The sequence below is a fragment of the Pteropus medius genome, unplaced genomic scaffold (assembly GCF_902729225.1).
Source record: "Pteropus medius unplaced genomic scaffold, Ma_sr-lr_union100, whole genome shotgun sequence".
Classification (NCBI taxonomy): domain Eukaryota; kingdom Metazoa; phylum Chordata; class Mammalia; order Chiroptera; family Pteropodidae; genus Pteropus; species Pteropus medius.
Genome location: NW_024344240.1, coordinates 4,519,908 through 4,540,318, shown reverse-complemented (window position 1 = coordinate 4,540,318; position 20,411 = coordinate 4,519,908). Strand labels below are relative to the sequence as shown.

General features: G+C 37.1%; 1 protein-coding gene across 4 annotated transcripts in view; it reads right to left on the bottom strand.

The window, feature by feature from the left end:
* Nucleotides 1–20,411, bottom strand: part of TOX (thymocyte selection associated high mobility group box) — a 279,011-nt gene continuing 258,600 nt past the window's right edge. For all 4 annotated transcript variants that reach the window (XM_039868877.1, XM_039868879.1, XM_039868878.1 and 1 more), the window contains exons 7-9: nt 8,440–8,826; nt 1,889–2,040; nt 1–1,545 (exon numbers count right to left, since the gene is read on the bottom strand). In XM_039868877.1, coding sequence (XP_039724811.1) covers nt 1,509–1,545; nt 1,889–2,040; nt 8,440–8,826 — 576 coding nt within the window. In that variant the 3' untranslated portion in view covers nt 1–1,508. The remainder of the gene's footprint in view (nt 1,546–1,888; nt 2,041–8,439; nt 8,827–20,411) is intronic.

The window sequence follows — 20,411 nt, the reverse complement described above, 5'->3', positions numbered from 1 at the left end:
TTCTTTTTTTTTTTTTTTTTGCTGTCTGGTTATTCCCTTTTCATTTTTAGATATATTCTTGACAGTATGCTTCCCTTTTTTCTTCCTCCCACCCTTGGTTTAATTCCTAAACGTTTTCTGGATTTTGTGAAAAACATTCAGCTTGAGGAATTTTGGTTGATTTGACTTTATTATTATTATTGTTATTATTTGGAGGAGAGTTTACAGAATTAACTAAAACCAGCTGAGAACCAAGAAGCAATCCTTTTCAGAATGAGAACCCGTCTGTTTAGTCTTGGAGCTTGTGTGACTTTTAGGGCAATTCTCTGTTATATTGTACGAAGAAAGAAAGTTCTTAAATATCATAGTTTTTCATTTGCATCAACCAAAGAAATGTAGAAATAAAGATTGGTTACTATAATTTGGTGCTAAATGAAAAGTAGGTTTGGCTTTATTCATGTCACTGTAAAAACTAAATAATAAAGTATTCACACCAAGCGTGAATTTTTTTTTGCCAGCAAAAGTTAAAACATCAAAGAAACCTCTTTCAAATACTAACAAATTTACTTACAAACACCTATATTTATTATTTCATAAATAGGCGCAACAGGTTCCATAAAAAAAAGATTAAATACAGACACAGTATGAAGAAACAATAATACAGAGCCATATGTAAAGGTTATAATTTAGCTGTTTCCAATCTGTTTTTGCATCTAATAAAATACCAGGTAAGCATTTGGCAGTTTTATACATAAAAGGACTTAAATGACATTTACTAACCATTACACAAAAAGTGATACAAAAAAGCAATTTTTCTGCAGTACAAAATAAATGTGTTTGCGCTTCCCTCAACACTAGTTTCTTTTTGTCTGATCAATGAGACAAAGCCAATTTGTTTTTAAATTAAAATCATTTGGGAATATGTTTTTTTTTTCAAATATTTTGAAAATATAGAACTATTAGTCAGTTGTTTTAAAAATGAAGTAAAAATATGAATGTTTGCCAATTTAACCCCTATTGTGAAATCAATAAACTGGAATGAGCCAGTTTCAAATTACAATTTAGCTACAAAAACATTCACATTTTATACTCTAGGAGAGTGTGACATAGATGCTATTTACAAACTTGCTATGACTGCTACATCAAGCCATTTAAAAAGTCTTTAGTAGTTTCATATAAACACCCATTATGAAAACCAATGGAAAATCCAGGACTTTTATCCGAGACATCTACAGTTGCTAAGGCAGTTACTATAGCGCAGCACTTCACAGCAAAAAACGAACATAAAATCTGAATGGTCCAAATTTCCTTCAGGGAAGAAGAAAAACAATGTCCATAAAGAATTAAAAAAATAATAAAGAAGCATGACTATTTCTTCCAGAGTGGGTGACCCACAAGCTCAAATGGTCCTAAGTGCTTAGCAACTTGTATTTTCTAATAAAATGGAGAACTGCCTTGACTGTACAAAGCAATCCACGGTGAAAAGACTTCCCTGAATTCCTCAGTGGAAAGAAGAGGTGTTCAGATTTTCAGGTAAGGTACAGTGCTTTGTCCCTCTGCATGCCCCTGTATGAAGAGAAAACAGACGATGTCCTGTTACAAGACGTGGGCTACAGGTGACCACCGAGCATGTAAGTCTATTTGTCATAGCTTGAGGTATAAGGTGCACAACTAGTTAACCCTCAGCTAAAGCAAACAAGGATTTAAAGGCTTTTATTCTTGGAACAGCTAGAAGACTGCTTAAAGATTTCTGGAGCGGTGTCTTCTGTTTTCACGAACATGGAACCATTCCAGATCATCTTTTAGAAAGCAAGAAGAAAAGACGGATCTTTCCATCCACTAGGGAGCAGGGCACGATAGCATGCTATGAGAGCTGTCCACCACCAGGTGGCGATGACCGGCCGCTTACCCACTACTGCAGTAGTCGCTATTCCAGTCCACGGGCTGGGCGGGAGGATTTCTGCACCCCGAACGCACATACTCCATTGCTTGGGTGACCACTTGTGCAGCTGTAGATGTAGGGTTGATAATAGTCTGATAGTCGGGAGGAAGAGTAAATCCCTGAAAGGGAAAGCGGTCCACAAATAAGGATCAAAGTGCCCTTTTAAGAAGAAAAGCACCTAAATATTTATCCGCTGTTTGCAAACACTCTACTGCCTTTTTGCTTGTGTCTTCGCAAGGGCAAGCTTATCGGAAGAGCCCAGAAAACTTACAACAAAGGTAGAAAAGAAGTGCCTACAACCCCACTCTTCTTACCTTTCCTTCATCTAACCATGTGTTAGAAAACCTTCAATTATACTCTTGAGCAGATAAATTGAAAAACAATTTAAAATATAGAGATGCTAACTCAAGCAAAACAAAGGGAAAAGGACCTAAACCCCTCAAAGTTTATTGTTATTTATTTTTTTTAAATCAAACCTAAGGATACATTAATAGTTAATTCCTCAGAATATGCAACAGAATCTTTTTTGAAGGATTCAGGCAGCAGGTGGCTGAGTGTTTTATTAGGCTACACCTATTCACATATTGTTCTCAAAACCCTTTTTCTTCATTCAGTCACAAAGGGACCATCTGCTTCTTCTTTTATTTGTACTTCTTTCTCAGCTAAAAAATTTCAACCGAAGCTTTTTAACAGTTGTTGGACTAATATAGGGAAAAAGATTCAAAACAATTTGCCATTGGAAAACACAGAGAAGGAAAAGTGTAAGACAGAGCAAATATTTTTTTAATTGAAAACTCTATTAACTGGTGAATAATAACCAGACTTCAGGAAGATTCTTTTAATACACTAGTAGGGTGAAGTGTTGACTTTTTATCTTTGCAAAGCTATTAAAAATTCAAGAAAAATCTCTGAAGTATATAGTTATATCTGGTAAACAAAAAGCATTATACACTACGATTTATTTTTAGCTTATCTAGTGAATTCAAGAGTAGCATAAGCAAGCTTTGCTGGAAATGACCAAAAAAGCAACTTAATTAATCTTGTGGTTGTCTCTTTCTGCAGCAGATTTCATACATGGTTTTTAACCACTGAAAAATCAAGATATTTAAAAATGAGCTATTCTCCATTTACTTGCAGGGAGCTTCTGAAAGCATAGCATTGTTGAGTTTTTTTCCTTTTTTTTCCTTTTTTTTTTTTAACTCAGCAGAATGATCAGAGGATTGATTTTTAACTAAGGATATTTCCTTAGACTTTTATTTATGCATGGCTGTCTCTTAGGACATTCAATGTCCCCTTTTACTCAAAGACACCTATTATCAAATGTCCTCAGTCCTCGATCCTGGCTTTAAGATACTACTTTATTTTCCGTTCAAATGATAACGACTTCAAGCCAATGTCCACACTAACTCCCACCAAAGCTATGGATGAAAGACAAAACTTTGGAAACAAATCATTGAAAAGTAGAGAATTCAGCCAGCCTGGTTATTTGACCTTACACAGGCTAAAAGGAATAAAATGTTTCCTAAATTAACAATTGGTTTATGGGAAATGAGTTTGTTTATGTAGACACCACTTGCAGCTCAAGCTGTAAACATTTTCCAAAATAAGAAGGGGAAAAGTAAGAGAGATAACTGAGTGTTTGGTTCTCTAGTTCTTTCCAGGTTGAGGTCCTCTCTTTCTCCAGACCATCCTCTCTTGTCATGCAAGGAGTTTCACTGGCTTCTCTGAAATGCATTCATTTCATTATGGTCCTATAATACTGTCTTTCTAGAGCTGATGGTCCAGCTTTCTTAACTTCCATCCATAGGGCCGAGAGCGATGCTGGACAAACAGCAGGAAAAAACCCCTAGAGTGAGGAGCCTCGAGTTGACTTCTATTTTAGCCCCTGTCATCAGGGCTGCCATTAGGGACTTAAGAGTCAGAGAGTCTTTGCCTTACTTACTGGGTATTCTCAGGGTTTCGCCCATAGCAGTGGTTCAATAAATCATATTTTCCAATAAACACAGTTTAATACAGACCATTTGACATTACTATTAGAAAGGCACAGGTTGCATAAATGTGTAAATAAATGCCGAGGCTTTTCTACCTTTTTAAAGTCAAGTTCTCCATATTGGATTTTTGCAGTTGACAAAATGTACCCTAAACGTAAATAAGTCTCAAAAATAGCATAGTTGAAAAATATCTTGAGTTAAAAGTATGGAAACATATGAAAAAGCAAAAACTAAATAAAAACAAACCAACCCACTTCCACCCAAACCCCCACAATCAACAACAGAAACCACCATTGTTTTTTTCCAACCAATGAAAATGGTTTCTCAAGGTTGGGTGAGAAAGTATCAGGAGGACATTAATTTTCAAGTTATTGGTTTAAGTTGAAATGAGTCACTTCAGTTTATAAAACCAAAATTATGTGTTATCTACAGAGTTCAAAGATTTAAGATTCAGCTAACTGCAATGCCTAAATTTAAGATCACGAATATTAAAAACACCAACGGCCAAGAAAAATACAAGCAAAACCTGACATAACATTACTTTTCTTGCTTTCAATTTAGAAAATGAAAACATTCTTCTGAACACTATATAAAGAGATGCTGAGGTCAAACCTAGAGCTAAGTACATTTTTGTTACTGATGTAAATATGAAACAACGATGATGATATAAATTTTTGAAAAATGTTTGCTTAGCAGTCTAATTAAACAAGACTGAATATTTTGCATTTTAATGCTCAAGAGAAAAATCACCAACTGTTTTTGTAGCATGCCTGGAATTTTAAATTTCATTTTCTGGTGCCAGATTGAAATAAAAATAGGAAACATGATAAAGATTAATTTGATGTCAGAAGGGACATTTGCTCTTTAATTAGATTTCTGTAGCCCTAGCGGTTTTGTTGTGCCACCATAGCAAGTCCGAAAGAGCCTGCAGCACAACCAAACAGTGATCCTCGTATCCACACTTTACTGGGAACTAATTTCATTTCCTGCCTGTCTGGAGAGGTATTTTCAACAGGCATCAATGTTTTTGTCTTCACAACTGATTTATTCATCAATCTCAATGTGATTTTTTTAAACCTTTAAATTACACCCAAATCCTAAAGCAGCTGTTTATTACACAAGGAAATTGAAAATCTGTCTGTGTGATATCATACAAAGATTATTTTCTTAAGGTTATAAAGGAAGTTGACAGATATTAATGATTTTTTTTCTCTTGACCTCATTCGGCAATATGGTGAACAGAAAAAAGGAAGAAAACTGGACCGAAAAAAGCAGGTCCATGGGCTTAGTGTATAAAATATTATTCTAGAAAAAAATGAAACTATTATTCCTGGTGGACTACACAATCATTTTTGTGGGATACATCCATTTTCAAAAGGATAATAAAATAGCTAAAGTAATACTGGAATATGAGACATTATTTTAAAAATATAGCAGCCATTAACTTTCTCTTTCTTTCTCTTTTTATTTGATGTTTGAATATGGGGAACACGGCCCTCATACCCAGGAAGCAAACGTCTTCAGGATAAAGGTGGTTTGGGTGATGAATCGGGTGTAATTTTATTCACAACCTGGCTCTGCTACCACAGGCTAAAGACCAACTTTGGTGACTCTTGTGATATAATAAGCTGAGTGACATCAAGGGGTGATGGACTCTTTGACCCTGATTTTAGGATTATTGGCTCGTTGGGGTTACCATCCTCTAAACATGGAGGCTCCAATAATTGGCCCCTGAATCCGACCTCATCCCCCTTCACTCTCCTTTTATTCACCAGGCTCTGCACTGGCCTCCTTTCTGTGTCCTGGACCAGCCCCACTCCTCCTCCTCAGCGAGGTCCCCCCAGCTGGGAGCCTCTTCTCCTTGCTGCTGCTCTCCTTATTTCCCCACAGACCCTTCCCACCTTCCGCTTTTAAAGGTTGCCTCCTCTACTCATCCTTCAGGTAGGTGTTTGTGCCTACTTTCCTTACCCTTCCAGCTAAAAGCTAGGCCATTCCTCCACGCACCCTGCAGTTCATCCTCCTGCTTCATTTTTTCTCATGGGATCTTAATAACTTATCTGTTTATCTTATTAACATTTGCTTCTCCTCCAACTCCGATGTAAGCTCCCTCATTATCTGTTCTCATTATCATTCAATTTCTGTGCCTGGACAGTGTCTGGCACATATTAGGGCTTCTGGTAATCTTTTTTGGAATCAGTGGAATTTTTAAAAACTTCTAAAGAAAAAACAAAATCATTTAAAAAAAAACTTCCAGGGAATTGAGATCCTACAAATGACCCTGTAACTTCTTTTCGTATTTCAAAACTTTCGCAACTCATTTAAAAAACAATTCACTCATTTGTTCATTGGCCAATTCAACAATTATTTTATTGGCATTGTTAAAAGTGATTTCTAGTCACTGTAGGCTTTTAGTTATTTACTCTTCATTTTGGGTCTATGCCATTTTGTCTTCTATTATTAATGTAAATTGAAATCAGGCCCTACAATCTCGGTAAGAACACTTTTTAAGATACACTAATAGAACTGACTTAAAGATTGATGAATAACTTGTCTAACGTGATCTGTTCTATTTTTTCCTATTCAGTCCAGATTCTATATGGAAAGACAGATTTCTTGAGTGTTCACATGTTGCCTTATGTAATTCTAAAATGTTGAAACTTTTCAGGGTCATGACCAGCTCATTTAAGGTCTTTGTATAAATAAAAAAAGGAACCATTTCTGAGTGAATCAATTAGAAAAAAGTGTCCACTCTGGACAGAGCTCTAGTTCTCAACGTGTTGAGGGGACTGTCCCTTCCGTATTCTTTCCTCTGAGAAGAAACAACCCTGCACCACAGCACTGCGAGCAAAACATGGGCCCTCGGCCAGGTGGCACCCTTAGGCAGGAGTCATCCCATGTAACTGATGGTCATGTCCCCCAAGCTACTAATTCTTCACACAAACACCGTTGGTTCACTAAAATGCAAGGACACTCAAGAGCGTCCCATTTATTGCAAGTGCTGTCTGATGAAAGGAGTGAATATCTGATCCTATGATCATCACTTGCTAGTCACAAACACCCCTGTAGACAAGGCAAGATGGCGCAAGATGGCAGAAGTTGGCCTTCCCCGAGTCGCCTTCAGTAGTGGGTCAACAGATAGTTCGTTGAATGTAGCTGGGTAGGTTGTCAGAGCTTTAACAATATCCTTGGCTTAGGGACCAAGGGAGACTTCAGTTATGCTCTCCGTAACCATGTTACTCTTAGAACTAAGTCAGATTTGAAGACTCTCCAAATTCTCATAGACACAGGTTTTCTAATATGAAATTGGTAATAGTCTATAAGAATGATGAAGAGTGAGAGGCAGCAGTCCCGGTATTTAGGAATCCAGGCTCTGATTTCTGAATTGACCCAGGTTTGAATCCCAGCTCTGACCTTCTGGGCACATTACTCAGCTCTGCCAAGTCTGAGTTTCCTCACCTGGAAAATGAAGATAATGCTAGTACCTGCATTGCACACTTTCTGAAATTAAGGATAAGAAAATCTTAAAGTTTGTTATTGTCAACTCTCGGAAATCCTGTGCATAATTATAATAATAAAAATGAATTTGCGACTACATGTATTCAACTTCTCTTCCTGCCTCCTCTCCACCCCACTGTAGTCCAACTATAGACTCAAATCCCACAGAGGCCTAGATATCAATTCTATAGAAAGGATATGTTTGTCTATTTAATTATAGCTCTAGAAACAACAGAGTAATTGGATTATAAAAGTGATAGACAAATTTTATATTATTTGTAGTTTTTACCACGATCTATTTTTTAAAACAAGGTTTTAGAATTTTTGTTTTATATTCTGTTTAGTTCATGCCATTTGCTCCTCATGTTCAAATTTTAAAACCAAAACTCCCAAGGAAAACTTGATTTCAAAGAACAGTGAAGCTGACATTGCATGGAAATGGTTGTAATAATTGGGGAGTACGTGGGGGGGCCTCCAAACCTCTTGTGTCTTCTAATCTATGCAGAAGTCATTCACAAATAAAACTCTGGTGAAAATTTTCATTTCTTTGGACTTTTAAGGTTGTATTCATTGATACTTCTGACCGGAAACAGTGGGCCCGATTTCATTGTGCAGCATTTATTGGACTCAACAGGCATACCAATCAGGACTTTCTCTGATCCGAACAATATTTTTAACAAAACTGTAGCGTTCTCAATCCCAAAGAGATCTTTAGTAGCAGTTGGCATCTCAAAATAACAAATGTACTTTACTCAAGCAGAAAAGAAGGGTGATTAGAAAGGTGAAGCAAAATGGATATCATGGGAAGGAAACCAGCGATTATGAAAAGCAGCAGCTATCAACTGCTGTGATCGTATAATGCTGCTCAAACGCTCCGCCTGTAAATTATATTTTTCAGAAAGCAGACATTTATTGACTATCTTCCATTCTCTCTCCATTTAAATAGCAGAACAGAAAACACATATCCTCCTCCTTTGCTGGATGGACAGATCACCCAGCACATCTGAAGAAGAAAACAGCGTGAGCACGTACCTGCTGCATGGTGGGTGAATGTAAGGCAGACTGGACCTGCATGGGGAGCTGGTTCCCAAGGGGCTGCTGCATGGTGAGTGGCTGGTGCTGCTGCATGTTGAGATGCTGGTGAAGAGGAGGACTGATCTGGAGGGGAGGAGGGGGAGACACGGCCATGTTTGCTATAGAGACAGTCACTGGCATTTGGTTATTCGGCTTGGGAGCTATGCTCCTGGGGAGACTGGGGTGCATGGCAGTCAGGTGAGGATTCATTCCTGGTTGTTGGTGATAGTGGGAACTTAGGTACAGAGCTGAGTGGGCCTGGCTGGGCCCATGGAACACTGACGGCTTCGAATTGATCAGCTGAGGAGGTTGAGATGTCTTAACATCAACGGGTTCACTGTAGCTCTGTTGAGGAAACAGACAAGAGCAGAGTTATGAGACTGACACACACTGTGTTGACTTCCGTTAGCAAGATGCTCTGTGAGTTTGCTCGTGAACTTCCATGTGAATCAACACCATGTCTTATATTTTACTCTATTATCTAAGAACTCTGACATCATTAATTGTACGGTGACTTATGCAAGATTGAGCTTATTCTATCTCTTTTATAAAATCTGAAACAATCTACGATGACATTTTTTCCTTTGCTTAAATGCTAACTTGGTGACTTTTCTCATTATCTAAACAAAGAGGAAAAGATCAGGGTGAGACGGATGCCATCATTGCCCTAATAGGAAATACATGTGTAGCTCACTTTGAAAGTAATTCAGTGTTGGAGTTCTTCTATTGATTATATGTTTAGTTTTTTTTTCTCTTTTTTGTATTCTCAAAGAGCCTTGGCCTAGATATTTGCACAAAGAAATCAAAGCTGGTCGATGGAAATGGATATGGAAGCAAAGAGTTTTAAAATACCTTTCCGAAGTCATATAAAACCCCATTAATATATTTTCAAAGTAACCCTAGAACTCATCTTGATTTTTTAAAAAGTTGGTGATAAATTGTCCCCCATAATGAACTGGATAAAAATAATCTCTCTTAGAAATTTTAGACTCTATCATAAGTGAATATAATTTTGCCCTAATTTTTTTCATACCTTCATATGGCCATTTCCTAATAATCTTTTAATTGACTTAAAAAAAAAAACGGGGCATCAGTGGAAGCTGAAAAGAATCAAGAATTAATCCTGAGGCATTTCTTCTTAGGCATGAATCTACCTGCTACTTTTGCTGAGAGGAAGAGGCTGATAAAACAAATGGTGAAACCTGAAACCATCTGAAGAAAGAAATGCTAAAATGTCCTTCTGGAGAAAAAAGTCACTTTGTCAAAACCAGGTTTTGAGGATGCATGTATGCCCTTATTCTGTGACCTCGATGTCATGCTTATTTAGTTTACAAGTCAGAATGAGTCTTTTGTTTCTCTCAGCGCTGCAAAGTCTTTCTGAATTCCTCCTCTTCTGTGCAGCACCATCAACTGACAGGCACGTTAGGCAAACTGGTTCATCACATGTAAGGACATGAAACTCAATGTAGGAACATCATGTCACAAGTCAGCCTGCAACATTACTAGCAACGCAATCATTTTTTCCCCAATAATGCGGGGAAATTAAATGAAAACCGCAATAAGAATGATGCCGCATGCGCATACTGATGTGAGGAGGGTAGCTGGTTAAATGGACTTCTATCCCATACACTCTCTTTAGAGAAAGGACACAACCGATTGACATCTGTAAAAATATGCCAAACCATGGAAAGCTCGGTTACCACGAGACTGAATACTCCGTGTGCAGTATATAGTAAAGTGTGCCCAAAGATTTCAAGCTCCTCTAAAGAATCCTGTGGTTATAATTTTTGTGTGTGTCAGTGTTGATGCAGCCTTCCAAAATAGGACTTTCAGATTTCGTTTTCTATATTAGCATTACAAATGTCAAAAATTGTTTGCAAAAATTTTTCGCAATTGTTCCCAAAGAAGTTTTATTAAACATACTACCTAAAAGGTGCTTTCGATTAAAAAAAATTAAGTCAATTTTTTGGCTTTAAAAATTCATATTGTTGATGTGCAGAGTAGTGAATAATTCAAGGAAAAGGTCAAATAGGTTAATTCGGGCTGTGTAAACAGTGACTAGTTCTACATCAGAATAACATGTACCACAGTGATATGCCTCAAAAATCACTCCATATATGCCAAGAAGATTATGTGTTTATTGTGTGTCTGTGTTTAAGTCATCTGGGAAAGTGTTTTCATCATGTTTGTATTCCTTTTCTTAGACTATTGCAGAAGGGCTAAGTTCATATTTAGTCACATACTACGCGAAGTCATATAGGAAAGAAATGATTACACAATGCCCAGATAGCTATAAAATTTAATACATGTTAGTGCATCTTTAGTTTTTGTTTTATAAATGTTTTTAATTCAATAGAAGAAAAATCACTCACATGTCTCATAATATCAAAACTATGAAATATATGTAACTGTAAAATGTTTTTATTTTTTAATTTCAGTAGCCAATAATTGCCTCATTATCCAGTGGTATAGTATATATAGAGTAGTAGATATATGGTCCAAACTTGTATATGCACCTGTGTGTGTGTATGTAAACAAAATGCACAGAGATACATATGACATGTCATTCATACATACACATATGAACACCCCAGGAATATAATTAAATACATTTGTTTAAATTAAACTTATATTACACTTTGAATGGAAATGACTAATCCTGGCGAGTACAGTTGCATAGCCAGCAGCAGGGCTGGCTTCCTGGGTCGGTAGCCAGTCCTGGCAAGCAGGTCCAGGCACAGCACCGGCTTTACTCCCTGACACACACAGTTTCCAAATTGCTTTGTGGAAAAATAAATGTCTTTTCAAAAACCAAGGTTCTATGACAAAATATGTATGGAAACAGTACGTAAGGTTCAGCTGGTGCCTTTAAACAGGGATTTCTCAGAGCCTTCAGTATGCTAATGTATGTCACGACTCTGCAAGTGAGAACCACAAAAATCTTTTCTTGATGGGTCAGTTGATGACAAATGTCTTCAATGAAAGACACTAGTGCAGCGTAATGAATAAATTACACACATATATTCGAAATGACAAAATACATTTCGATTTAAATAGTCATATTTCTTGCCTCACATAAGCTAATTTTTATTGCCTCAAAATACATATTTAAATTACATACATCTGGGTGTAATAGTAAAAGAAACCATTGTATCATGTTTTCTGGAATACTATCTGCATAGTGAATTCTATATTCTAGGCTAAGGACAGTGACACAATTTTCTGAAAGAATTAGGAAGTTGGCAGCTTCCCAATTATAGCCTAAGAAGCTAAGGTGTGGACAAATTAATGGTTTTCCTCAATGATGAATTGAAAGTAAATAATGAACCAAATTCTCCTGCGTTCCACTTTTTAAATAATAGCATGTGGTCCATCATATAGACAGATGATAGATGTAGAGATAGAAATATAGACTTAGAGGTACATGGAAATTGCAATCTAATTTGAGATACTTTGATACCAACCTTGTGATGACTCTCTTTTCTCATGATAATTAAACAAAAAATATTTTGTCCGTTCGGCCATTTACTTGTCATTTATCTTCTCCAGACTAAAGCATGTAATGGTCAGTAATGCTTAAACGTATTTTGAAATAGCAATAATTTTTAATCACTAAAAGTACTATAGGCAAACAAATGAAATAGATTTCTAAAAATAATGATTTAGATAACACTTGAAACATAATTTTTAACATAGAGGGAGGAAGAATTTTGGGAAGTTACATGTTTTCTCTTTACTTTCCAAAATGTTGAATGTGGCAAGATAAATAACATGTCTAGCCATGTGATTATCCATGGCAAGCATTCCAGTAGGTGTTCTTTCCCTGTATTCTCGATGATGTCCTACATCATTGAGTAAAAAAAATCTTCTTTATGATGGTGACTCGAATCTCTGTGTTTCATGCATCTGACATGTGCTAATTACATAGAGAACACACACACGTTTGTTGAGGAACTGAATGATTGCTCTCCATGCAGTCACCGTTGCCCTTGCTGAGACTCCTGACAAGACATGCTATTCCTCTACCAGGGGGTGAAGAGAGAGCTGAAATCTTTGAAACCTATAGACTATCAGATTGATCTTCTCCACTCTCTTCTCTGCTCTCAGCATGGACCACACTCTCCAAGAAGTGATGAGAACTTATAACCCTTGTTAGCTCTGTCCTTTGGTTAGGTACTCTGCCCTTTATTCCCCACTGGATTTTGAGTAGATGTGGGGAGCAGTGAAGCTTACTCTGTGCTACCAATATTTTGAAAATTTGTATCTTTAGGTAAGGGTCCACTCATTTAGACAGGTAAAAAACCTGCTCCTAGCTGCATTTCTTATTAATTCTTAATCAGACTAAGACAACACACCACCTATTAATTATGGAGCTATTCTATTATTTTGGAAGGTAAGAAGAATAAGTTCATTTTCCATAGCAAGTGCCATGAATTCAAAATCTGATTAAATGGGAATATGAAGAAATCATAAATTTAATTTACTCTGTCATTTTCTTCCAATTAAACTATGAAAGCAAGACTACAATTTTGCAAATCAATTATATTATATATGAAGATTTCTGTACTACCATCTATAAATTAGAACTATTTTCTCATACAGACTAAATAAATTTGTTTCCATTTTCAAATACGTTAACCCCGTTTATTTAGTGGTATGTGGTTTGTGTAGGTCATCTGACAAATGCGATTTAGCACTGTATGCACAACTGGAAGTCAACCCTTGAATCAGATATTTTCATGTGAGAAATGTGTTCTTGCTATTGATTTCTGAATAAGCTCTATTTCCTGTTTGCTTTTGGACCCCTGATTCTGAAAGATGTATTCTATAACAAAATGTGGGTGCATGTACGGCAAGAGACCTTTGGGTCTTCTCAGTAGAATCTTCCACAAGGGCTACAGTTCTGTAAACCTTAAGATACTTCTTATTAACCAAGTTGTTGATTATCCAAGATAGTTTTGATCCCATTTACTTTGTATAATGAAGATAATGCTGCAGAGTATAATAAATGCCCCCGTTCTGGGATGATAAGTGCTATGAAAATGAAAGATTGACAAAGCAATTGTTATTTAAAATAGCAAAGTATAACACAAGGCATAAAATTCAGTGGAAGCAATAATAAAGGAGTTGCTGAACCAAGTCAGATTAATCGTCCATCTAATTTGACTCTTGTTTTCAGCACTGACCAATACTCGATACACTGGAAACTAAACAAAATTTATTTCTCTGACTCAACTGTGCATTGTTAATTCTGAAAGGAAAATCCTTCCTGGTCCTTGCAGGTGATTAACTTACACCCTGAAGCATGAGATTTTATTATCTTTAAATTACAATCTGGGCTTACAGAGCTGCAAATTATATGTTAACATCATAAAATGGTCCATCCCATTTTTAAATTCAGACTCAATATTCGTCTTAATAGTCTTCCATGGCATGAATTCTATAAGTTATTTCATTCCGTAAAGAGAAATAATTTCTTTTGTTTTGAATTTACTGTCCTTTAATTGAACTGAGCATTGTGATTCTTCACTATTGGTCATGGCAACTGAGAACTTTAGTAATTTACTTCAACATTGTCCTATGCTGTACCTTAAAAGAACAGCTTCCATTGTCCTCTATAAATGTTGGCACTTCGGCTCAAGTTAGAAACAAAATCAGATATCTGATGTGTGACCTTAAAGTCATGAATCTGATTACTACCGTTTAACATACCAGAACATAGTCACCCAAACTCTGTCTCCCTCCAGGTTGGCACTTCTGAGAAGTGGTGTGCTTCTGTCAATAATGCTGCTTTTACTCGCAATATCTGGGAACTTCCCTTCTGGAATTCTCCTCAGAGCCCCTGGGACACTGTTTCACATCTCAGACAACCTTTTGTCTTTTGATGGTGAATTTGATTTTTGGAAACAGCTAATAGAAACTTGAAGCCAAGTCTGTGGGTTATATCTGGGTGATGTTTGGGGAAAAGAATGAGGTGTGAAAACAATGGAACAAGACTGATTTTCTAATGTGGCTCATAAACTTCTCCTGACTGCAGTTCTAAAAGAGGAGTTTCAAGAATCTTTTGAACTCTGGGAGCAATAATAAAATAAGTTCGTACCCTCCCAAGGTGATTACTTTAAATGCAACACTCATTTTGGGAATATGAATTCTGGTCTGTGTGGTAAAGTGAAACTAGTTCCAATTGTTTTAAAGTTACACATTGTTTTCAACACAATAATTTAGAACCATGCCTACGAATTCTATGGAAAAACTACATATTCTTAAGCTTTACCTAATAGCCCAACCTAAAATGATCTTAAGTAACATGTAAAAGTGTTCTTGACAGGAAGACTGGGCCCCCGTGATAGCATATATTCCTGGCCCTCCGACTAGTCTTAGTCTCTTCTGTCTAAAGTCTCGCAAAGACCATTTCAATTAAGAAATCTGTGTGGACGATTTTAAAAAATATCTAGATCATTTCTTGTCTTTATAAAAGAATGTATCCTGAAGCAAATTTTTATTATTTTAATGTCACTTTAAACATTTCTTTATATCAACCTAGACTTGCAGACAAATTGAAAATAGGAACCAGCTAAATTTTCAGTCATGCACAAACTCTTCCTAGTTCTCTGCACACCTATCAATAACATTAAACATAAAATCAGTACTACTACTAATAAAATAGCTAGTATTTATTAAGTGCTTCCTGTGTCCAGGGCACTGAATCATGTGGTTTATGTAGAATTCCTTATTTTATCTGCAGGAAAACCCTATGAAGTAGGTCCTATTATCTTTGTTTGACACATGAGGAAATTGAGACTTAAAGCGGCTGAATAACTTGCACGAAGACATGCAGTTAGGAAATGGGACACCTGGAATTTGAACCCAGACCCACCAACCTCAGCACCTGTGGACTTTCCTGCCCTCTGAGAATTCTTTCAGTGTGATGGTGGTGATACTCTGCCGTTACCCTGGACGCCCTGCGGAAGCTCAGAGGTTGAAAAGACCTTACCGATCTTCCAATCCTTATTTATATATTTTTGCTTCCTGCTTTAAAATTTCTCTGTGGAAAGAAATTGTTTACCCAAACAACTCAAGAGTTTAGCAGTGCCCACAGTTCAGATTAAATTCCTCTAGTCTGAAATGGCGTCTCTTTTCTTGTTCCAGAGTCAGAGAAAAAGGAGCACCAGTAATCACTGTCCTACGTCAAATGCCCGTCATGAGCTCGAATCTGCCTGTGTTTTTCAGGCTTAGTAATTTCAAGTTGTTTCTTCTCAGTTACTACCTTCCGCCCTTCACCTTTCAGTCACTTCTAAAAACATTTTTTTTAATTTTTATTTTTCAATTACAGTTTATATACAATAGGATATTAGTTTCAGGTGTACGACATAATGATTAGACATTTATGTAACTTATGAAGTAATCACCCCAATAAATCTAGTACCCATCTGACACTGTACAGTTATTACAATATTACTGGCTATATTCCCTATGCTGTACTTTACATCCTTGTGACTGTTTTAATAACTGGCAATTTGTACTTCTTAATCCCTTCATTTTTTTCACCCATCATCTGGCAACCATCAATTTGTTCTCTGTATCTATGAGTTTATTTCTATTTTGTTTGTTCATTTATTTTATTTTTTAAATTCCACATGTAAGTGAAATCGTATGGCATTTGTCTTTCCTTCTCTGACTTATTTCACTTAGCATAATTCACTTACTTTTGTGACTTTTTCCCCTGAAATCTCTTCAAGTTCCCCCTTTAAATTATAGACCCCAACAATAAATAAAGTATTCCCCGATCTGACCAGTGTTGTGTTTGCAACACTCTGTGCTTCTATTCATGTGTCCTTCGATTCTGTGGCCAGTGAGTGGCTGGGCAGATGTGTCACTGAACAGGTCTAACACTGGGTGGCTTTGTCACTGGCTCCTCATGACCAAGCGAAGCACCTCCACAGCTGGCAAAGCATGGTACAGAGCAGTGCTGTATAAATATTCTGTAGGCCCCAGATTCCTCTGGCTGGCCTCTGGTGGTGGGGGGCTGGGAGGTTGAGAGTGGGCAGCAGCCTTCTACTCCCAGCCTCATTTAAGCTGGGGAAGCTTCACTCTTAGCTGCCTAACATGTAAGAACTGGCGTAGAGTTTTATCAGAGAAAACAAGAGGTCATAGTTCTAAAGATATAAATATTTGACAACCCCTGAGGCCAAAGCCCACTAAGCTTTGGAAGGAGACATCAAGGAGTCTGGGTCCTCTCTCTGCCACTGCCAGCCTCTCCTTACTGTGGGCAAATCATTTAATCTCTCTGCCTAGAGACTGTCTAGAAAATTGTGATAAATTTTACTTCATAGGGTTGTCGTGATGATGGACAGGAATATACGTAAAGGGCCTTGCGCTGTGTGTGACACGTGCAAGCGGCTCGACAGTGAGACATTATTTGTGTTTACATTCTTATTGGAAAAAATTCAATGTCCTGCTGAAAATGTGTCAGTATTGTCATTTTGAAGTATGACAGTTAGAATATTCATTTAGTATGACTGAGCTTTTTTATTTTTGGTAGATTTCTATTAGAGTGAGGTTAATTAATTTGCTGGATTAAATGGTATATAGTAGATTTAAACTAAAACAGAATGTGAAATATTGAAAGGAGAGAAGTATTATTAATCTTATGACTCAGTTTCATAGGTAGAGCCAATGTTCACAGGCTGTTTCCATTTTTGATTATGTTTCATCAGAAGCAGCTAATTTTAGACTATAGTTTCAAACCTTTCAAGTATCATGAAACATTTTCCTTTGATCTGTTGTATTCATCTTTGTGCTCTCAGCACCTACCTCTGTGCCTGACATGGGACAGGTGATGTGCATCCCTGGGCTGGATGCAGAGTATGGCCTGGCGTGGAAGCAGCTAGAAGTAGCAGACTTGACATGGATGCACATTAGCGAGGGAAGAGCTATTGGCCTAGAGATGCAAAGCCTTATTTGGTGAAACAAAAGCATCGCATAGAAAACAGGTACCCAAATATGTAGCTCTGCAGGAGTAAATCAAAGTTGGCAGCAAGAACTCATGAAAGTAGACATGGTGCTTTGGCTGATAGAGTATTTCATTGACCGAAGTGACCTGAGAAGAAAGAGTACCGAAGCTCTGCCAAGACTTAGTGGGCAGAGGTTGTTTTAAGGAAGTGGGTCGAGCAAACTGTTTGGGCCCATGAGCAGGGGTACAGGTCAACTCGGGGCTTGAGCCCTTGTAACCTATGCGACACTTTTCCTCTTTAGTGAAATGTTGATAATCAAGCCAACTTAGGGAGCTAAGGTGTGAAACTGAAGGAACTCAGTCACTTGAAGTGATCTTGCGAAAATATACATTAATCATGCCATCCCCTACTGAAACCCAGTCGGCGGCTTCCCTTTGTCCTTAGAGTAAAACCCAGCTCCTTTCAATGTCCTGCAGTGTCTTCGTGATCTGGGCCCTGCCATCTTTCTAGCTTCATTTCAAACCATGCTTCCTCTGCTCACTCAGGGGCAGCCACAACGGCCTCCTCTCTATTCGAGGGGATGTATTTGTCCCGAGTCTTTGCACTTGCTGTAGTGCTGCCTCCCTCGTGTCCTGCAAATTTCTATCTCTTTTTGGCTCACAACTCCAATGTCACTTCTTCAAAAACAACTTTGCAGTCTACCCTATCAGATCCCTTGCTTTATTTCTATCGGAATGCTTAGATTCTCAAAGATCTTGGACATTTATTAGTTCACGTTTTCACTATTGGTCTCCTGGACAAAAGAGAAAACTCCTTAATTGCAGGGCATGAATCTACCTGTTCTTCGCTGTGCCCTCTGAACCTGGCACAGTGCTTGGTACAGATCACATACCTAGGGGCATCTGCCAAACGAATGCATGATTGAGTGAGTGGGAAAAACCAGGGCTTGGTTGGTGCACTGTGGTTACCTGAAATTGTAACTATGATTATCATATAGCAGTCTATGATGGTGTGTTTAGATTTTTCAGAATAGGGAAATAACTTATAACATACTAAAAAATCGTAACATAGAAAAAATATAAGCATAAATATGCATAACTATTTTTCTTGTTATATCTTAAAATGAGAAAGAAATGTCTTCTTTTGATTTCTTTTACATGTGAGATCTAAAAAACCCAAACAAATGCATAAACAAAACAAAACAGAAGCAGATCTATAGATATAGAGAATGAGCTGATGGTTACCTAAGGGGAAGGGGTGAGGGATAAGTGAAAAAATTAATGAAAATAGGAACTGTGTACTGTATATCAAAAGAGTCACACAAGAAAAAAATAAAATGGAAAAGAAATGGACTTTTACATGCTTCCATGTACAACGGGAGGGTAGGCTGGTAAATTTTCTGTACGTGCCTGCAGGGTTATACTGCAAATATCCACTCACACACAACATCAGAGGATCGTTTTTCTAACCTGGAGAGGGTGTTTGTAACTTTCCCTCAATTTGTATACACACAATAGATAGTTGTACATAAATAGACACTCAACAGTTCCAGCAAAATGCCTACTGCCAAAGAGAAGAAAAACGTCAGAGTAAGCTGTAAAAAAAGTGCTTGGTTTTTTAAATGTAGAAATGGCAATTCACAGCATTTATACAAATTGCCGTATACTGAGGGTTGCAACTCTGAGAGTGAATAGTAAGAAAAGTTGCAGCTAAGAGCAAATCTGAGGACACTTGTTTTGAAAGTAAAGGCTTAGTCAGTATTATAGCATTCTGGCAATCTGCATAGCATTAACCAGAGTGCTTTGTATTGGGATTGAGGCTTTATGTATTGATTTTCTCAGATGTAAAATGCTTTAACTAAAACTCTTTAAAAAATGAAATAAGATTTCATCCAAGATAAATTTTTCGAGCATTTTAAATAAAGTCCCATTTACATTTTGGGCATATTAGTCTGAAATGACATCAACGTGACGGTATCAGCAGAAAATATAATAACTTCAAAAGAAGTTAGATAAATTAGACAGTGTAAGATCCATCATGAGAGAATATAGGAGAGCTAGAAATTTTAAATTTAAATAATAAATATTAAGTTTTCCGACAATGTGGAACATAAAGTTTCATTAAAACCGCTAGTGTACTGAAATTTCTTATGCATTTGTATTTTGTGTTCTCTTTTCCTCTCTGCATCAGTATATTCAATATATATATTTTCCCCTATAAAAAACATATATAATTACTTTGGAGTTGTCAGAAGGGGAATGGATATTTGTGGATAAAAGAGATAGTATTCTCTGTGGGTGAATGGAATGAAGTCCAGAGGCCCAAGCCGCACTGAGCCAAGTAACAGCCAGATTTGGACTTGAGAGGACATAGTGTCAAACACTTATAAATTCAGCCCTGTCTCTCTGAGGTTACCTCCCTGAGAAATCTATAAAGAGAAATATATTTTTAATAACCTGAGACCAAACAGTCAACTCTTGAATATTTATAACAGAAAGGACCAGTGTTTAAGATATTCTAAAGCATAAATTTTTTTTTTAAGTGGTGCTTTCATGCAATTTTTTTTTTTTTTGGTGGGGGGAGGAGAGGAGGCATGCTTACATCCTAATGATGTTGTAATGGGACTAGAATTTGACAGCTGGCATCCCTCAGCAAAGGTCAACAAGACAGGGTACTAGGGAAGAGGCAATTTAAGAGTGGGATATGGAGAAATAGAAAGTTGGCTCAGGATTAAGAATGTGCTGTGACTAACCCACAAAACCAATAATCCACAGGTGGACAATATTTCATGAAAAGCCCAGAGGATGCCGTTTCAGTCTTTTAGATATGAACAAATATTTCCATAACATATAGCTTTGTTTAGGATTTACTTTTTCTTTTTCAACAAATAAGATTGTGCAGAAATGCTAAAGTAATCTTTTATGTTTTTAAATGACCATCATAGTCTGCAATAAGATGGCCATAATCTTTCACAAT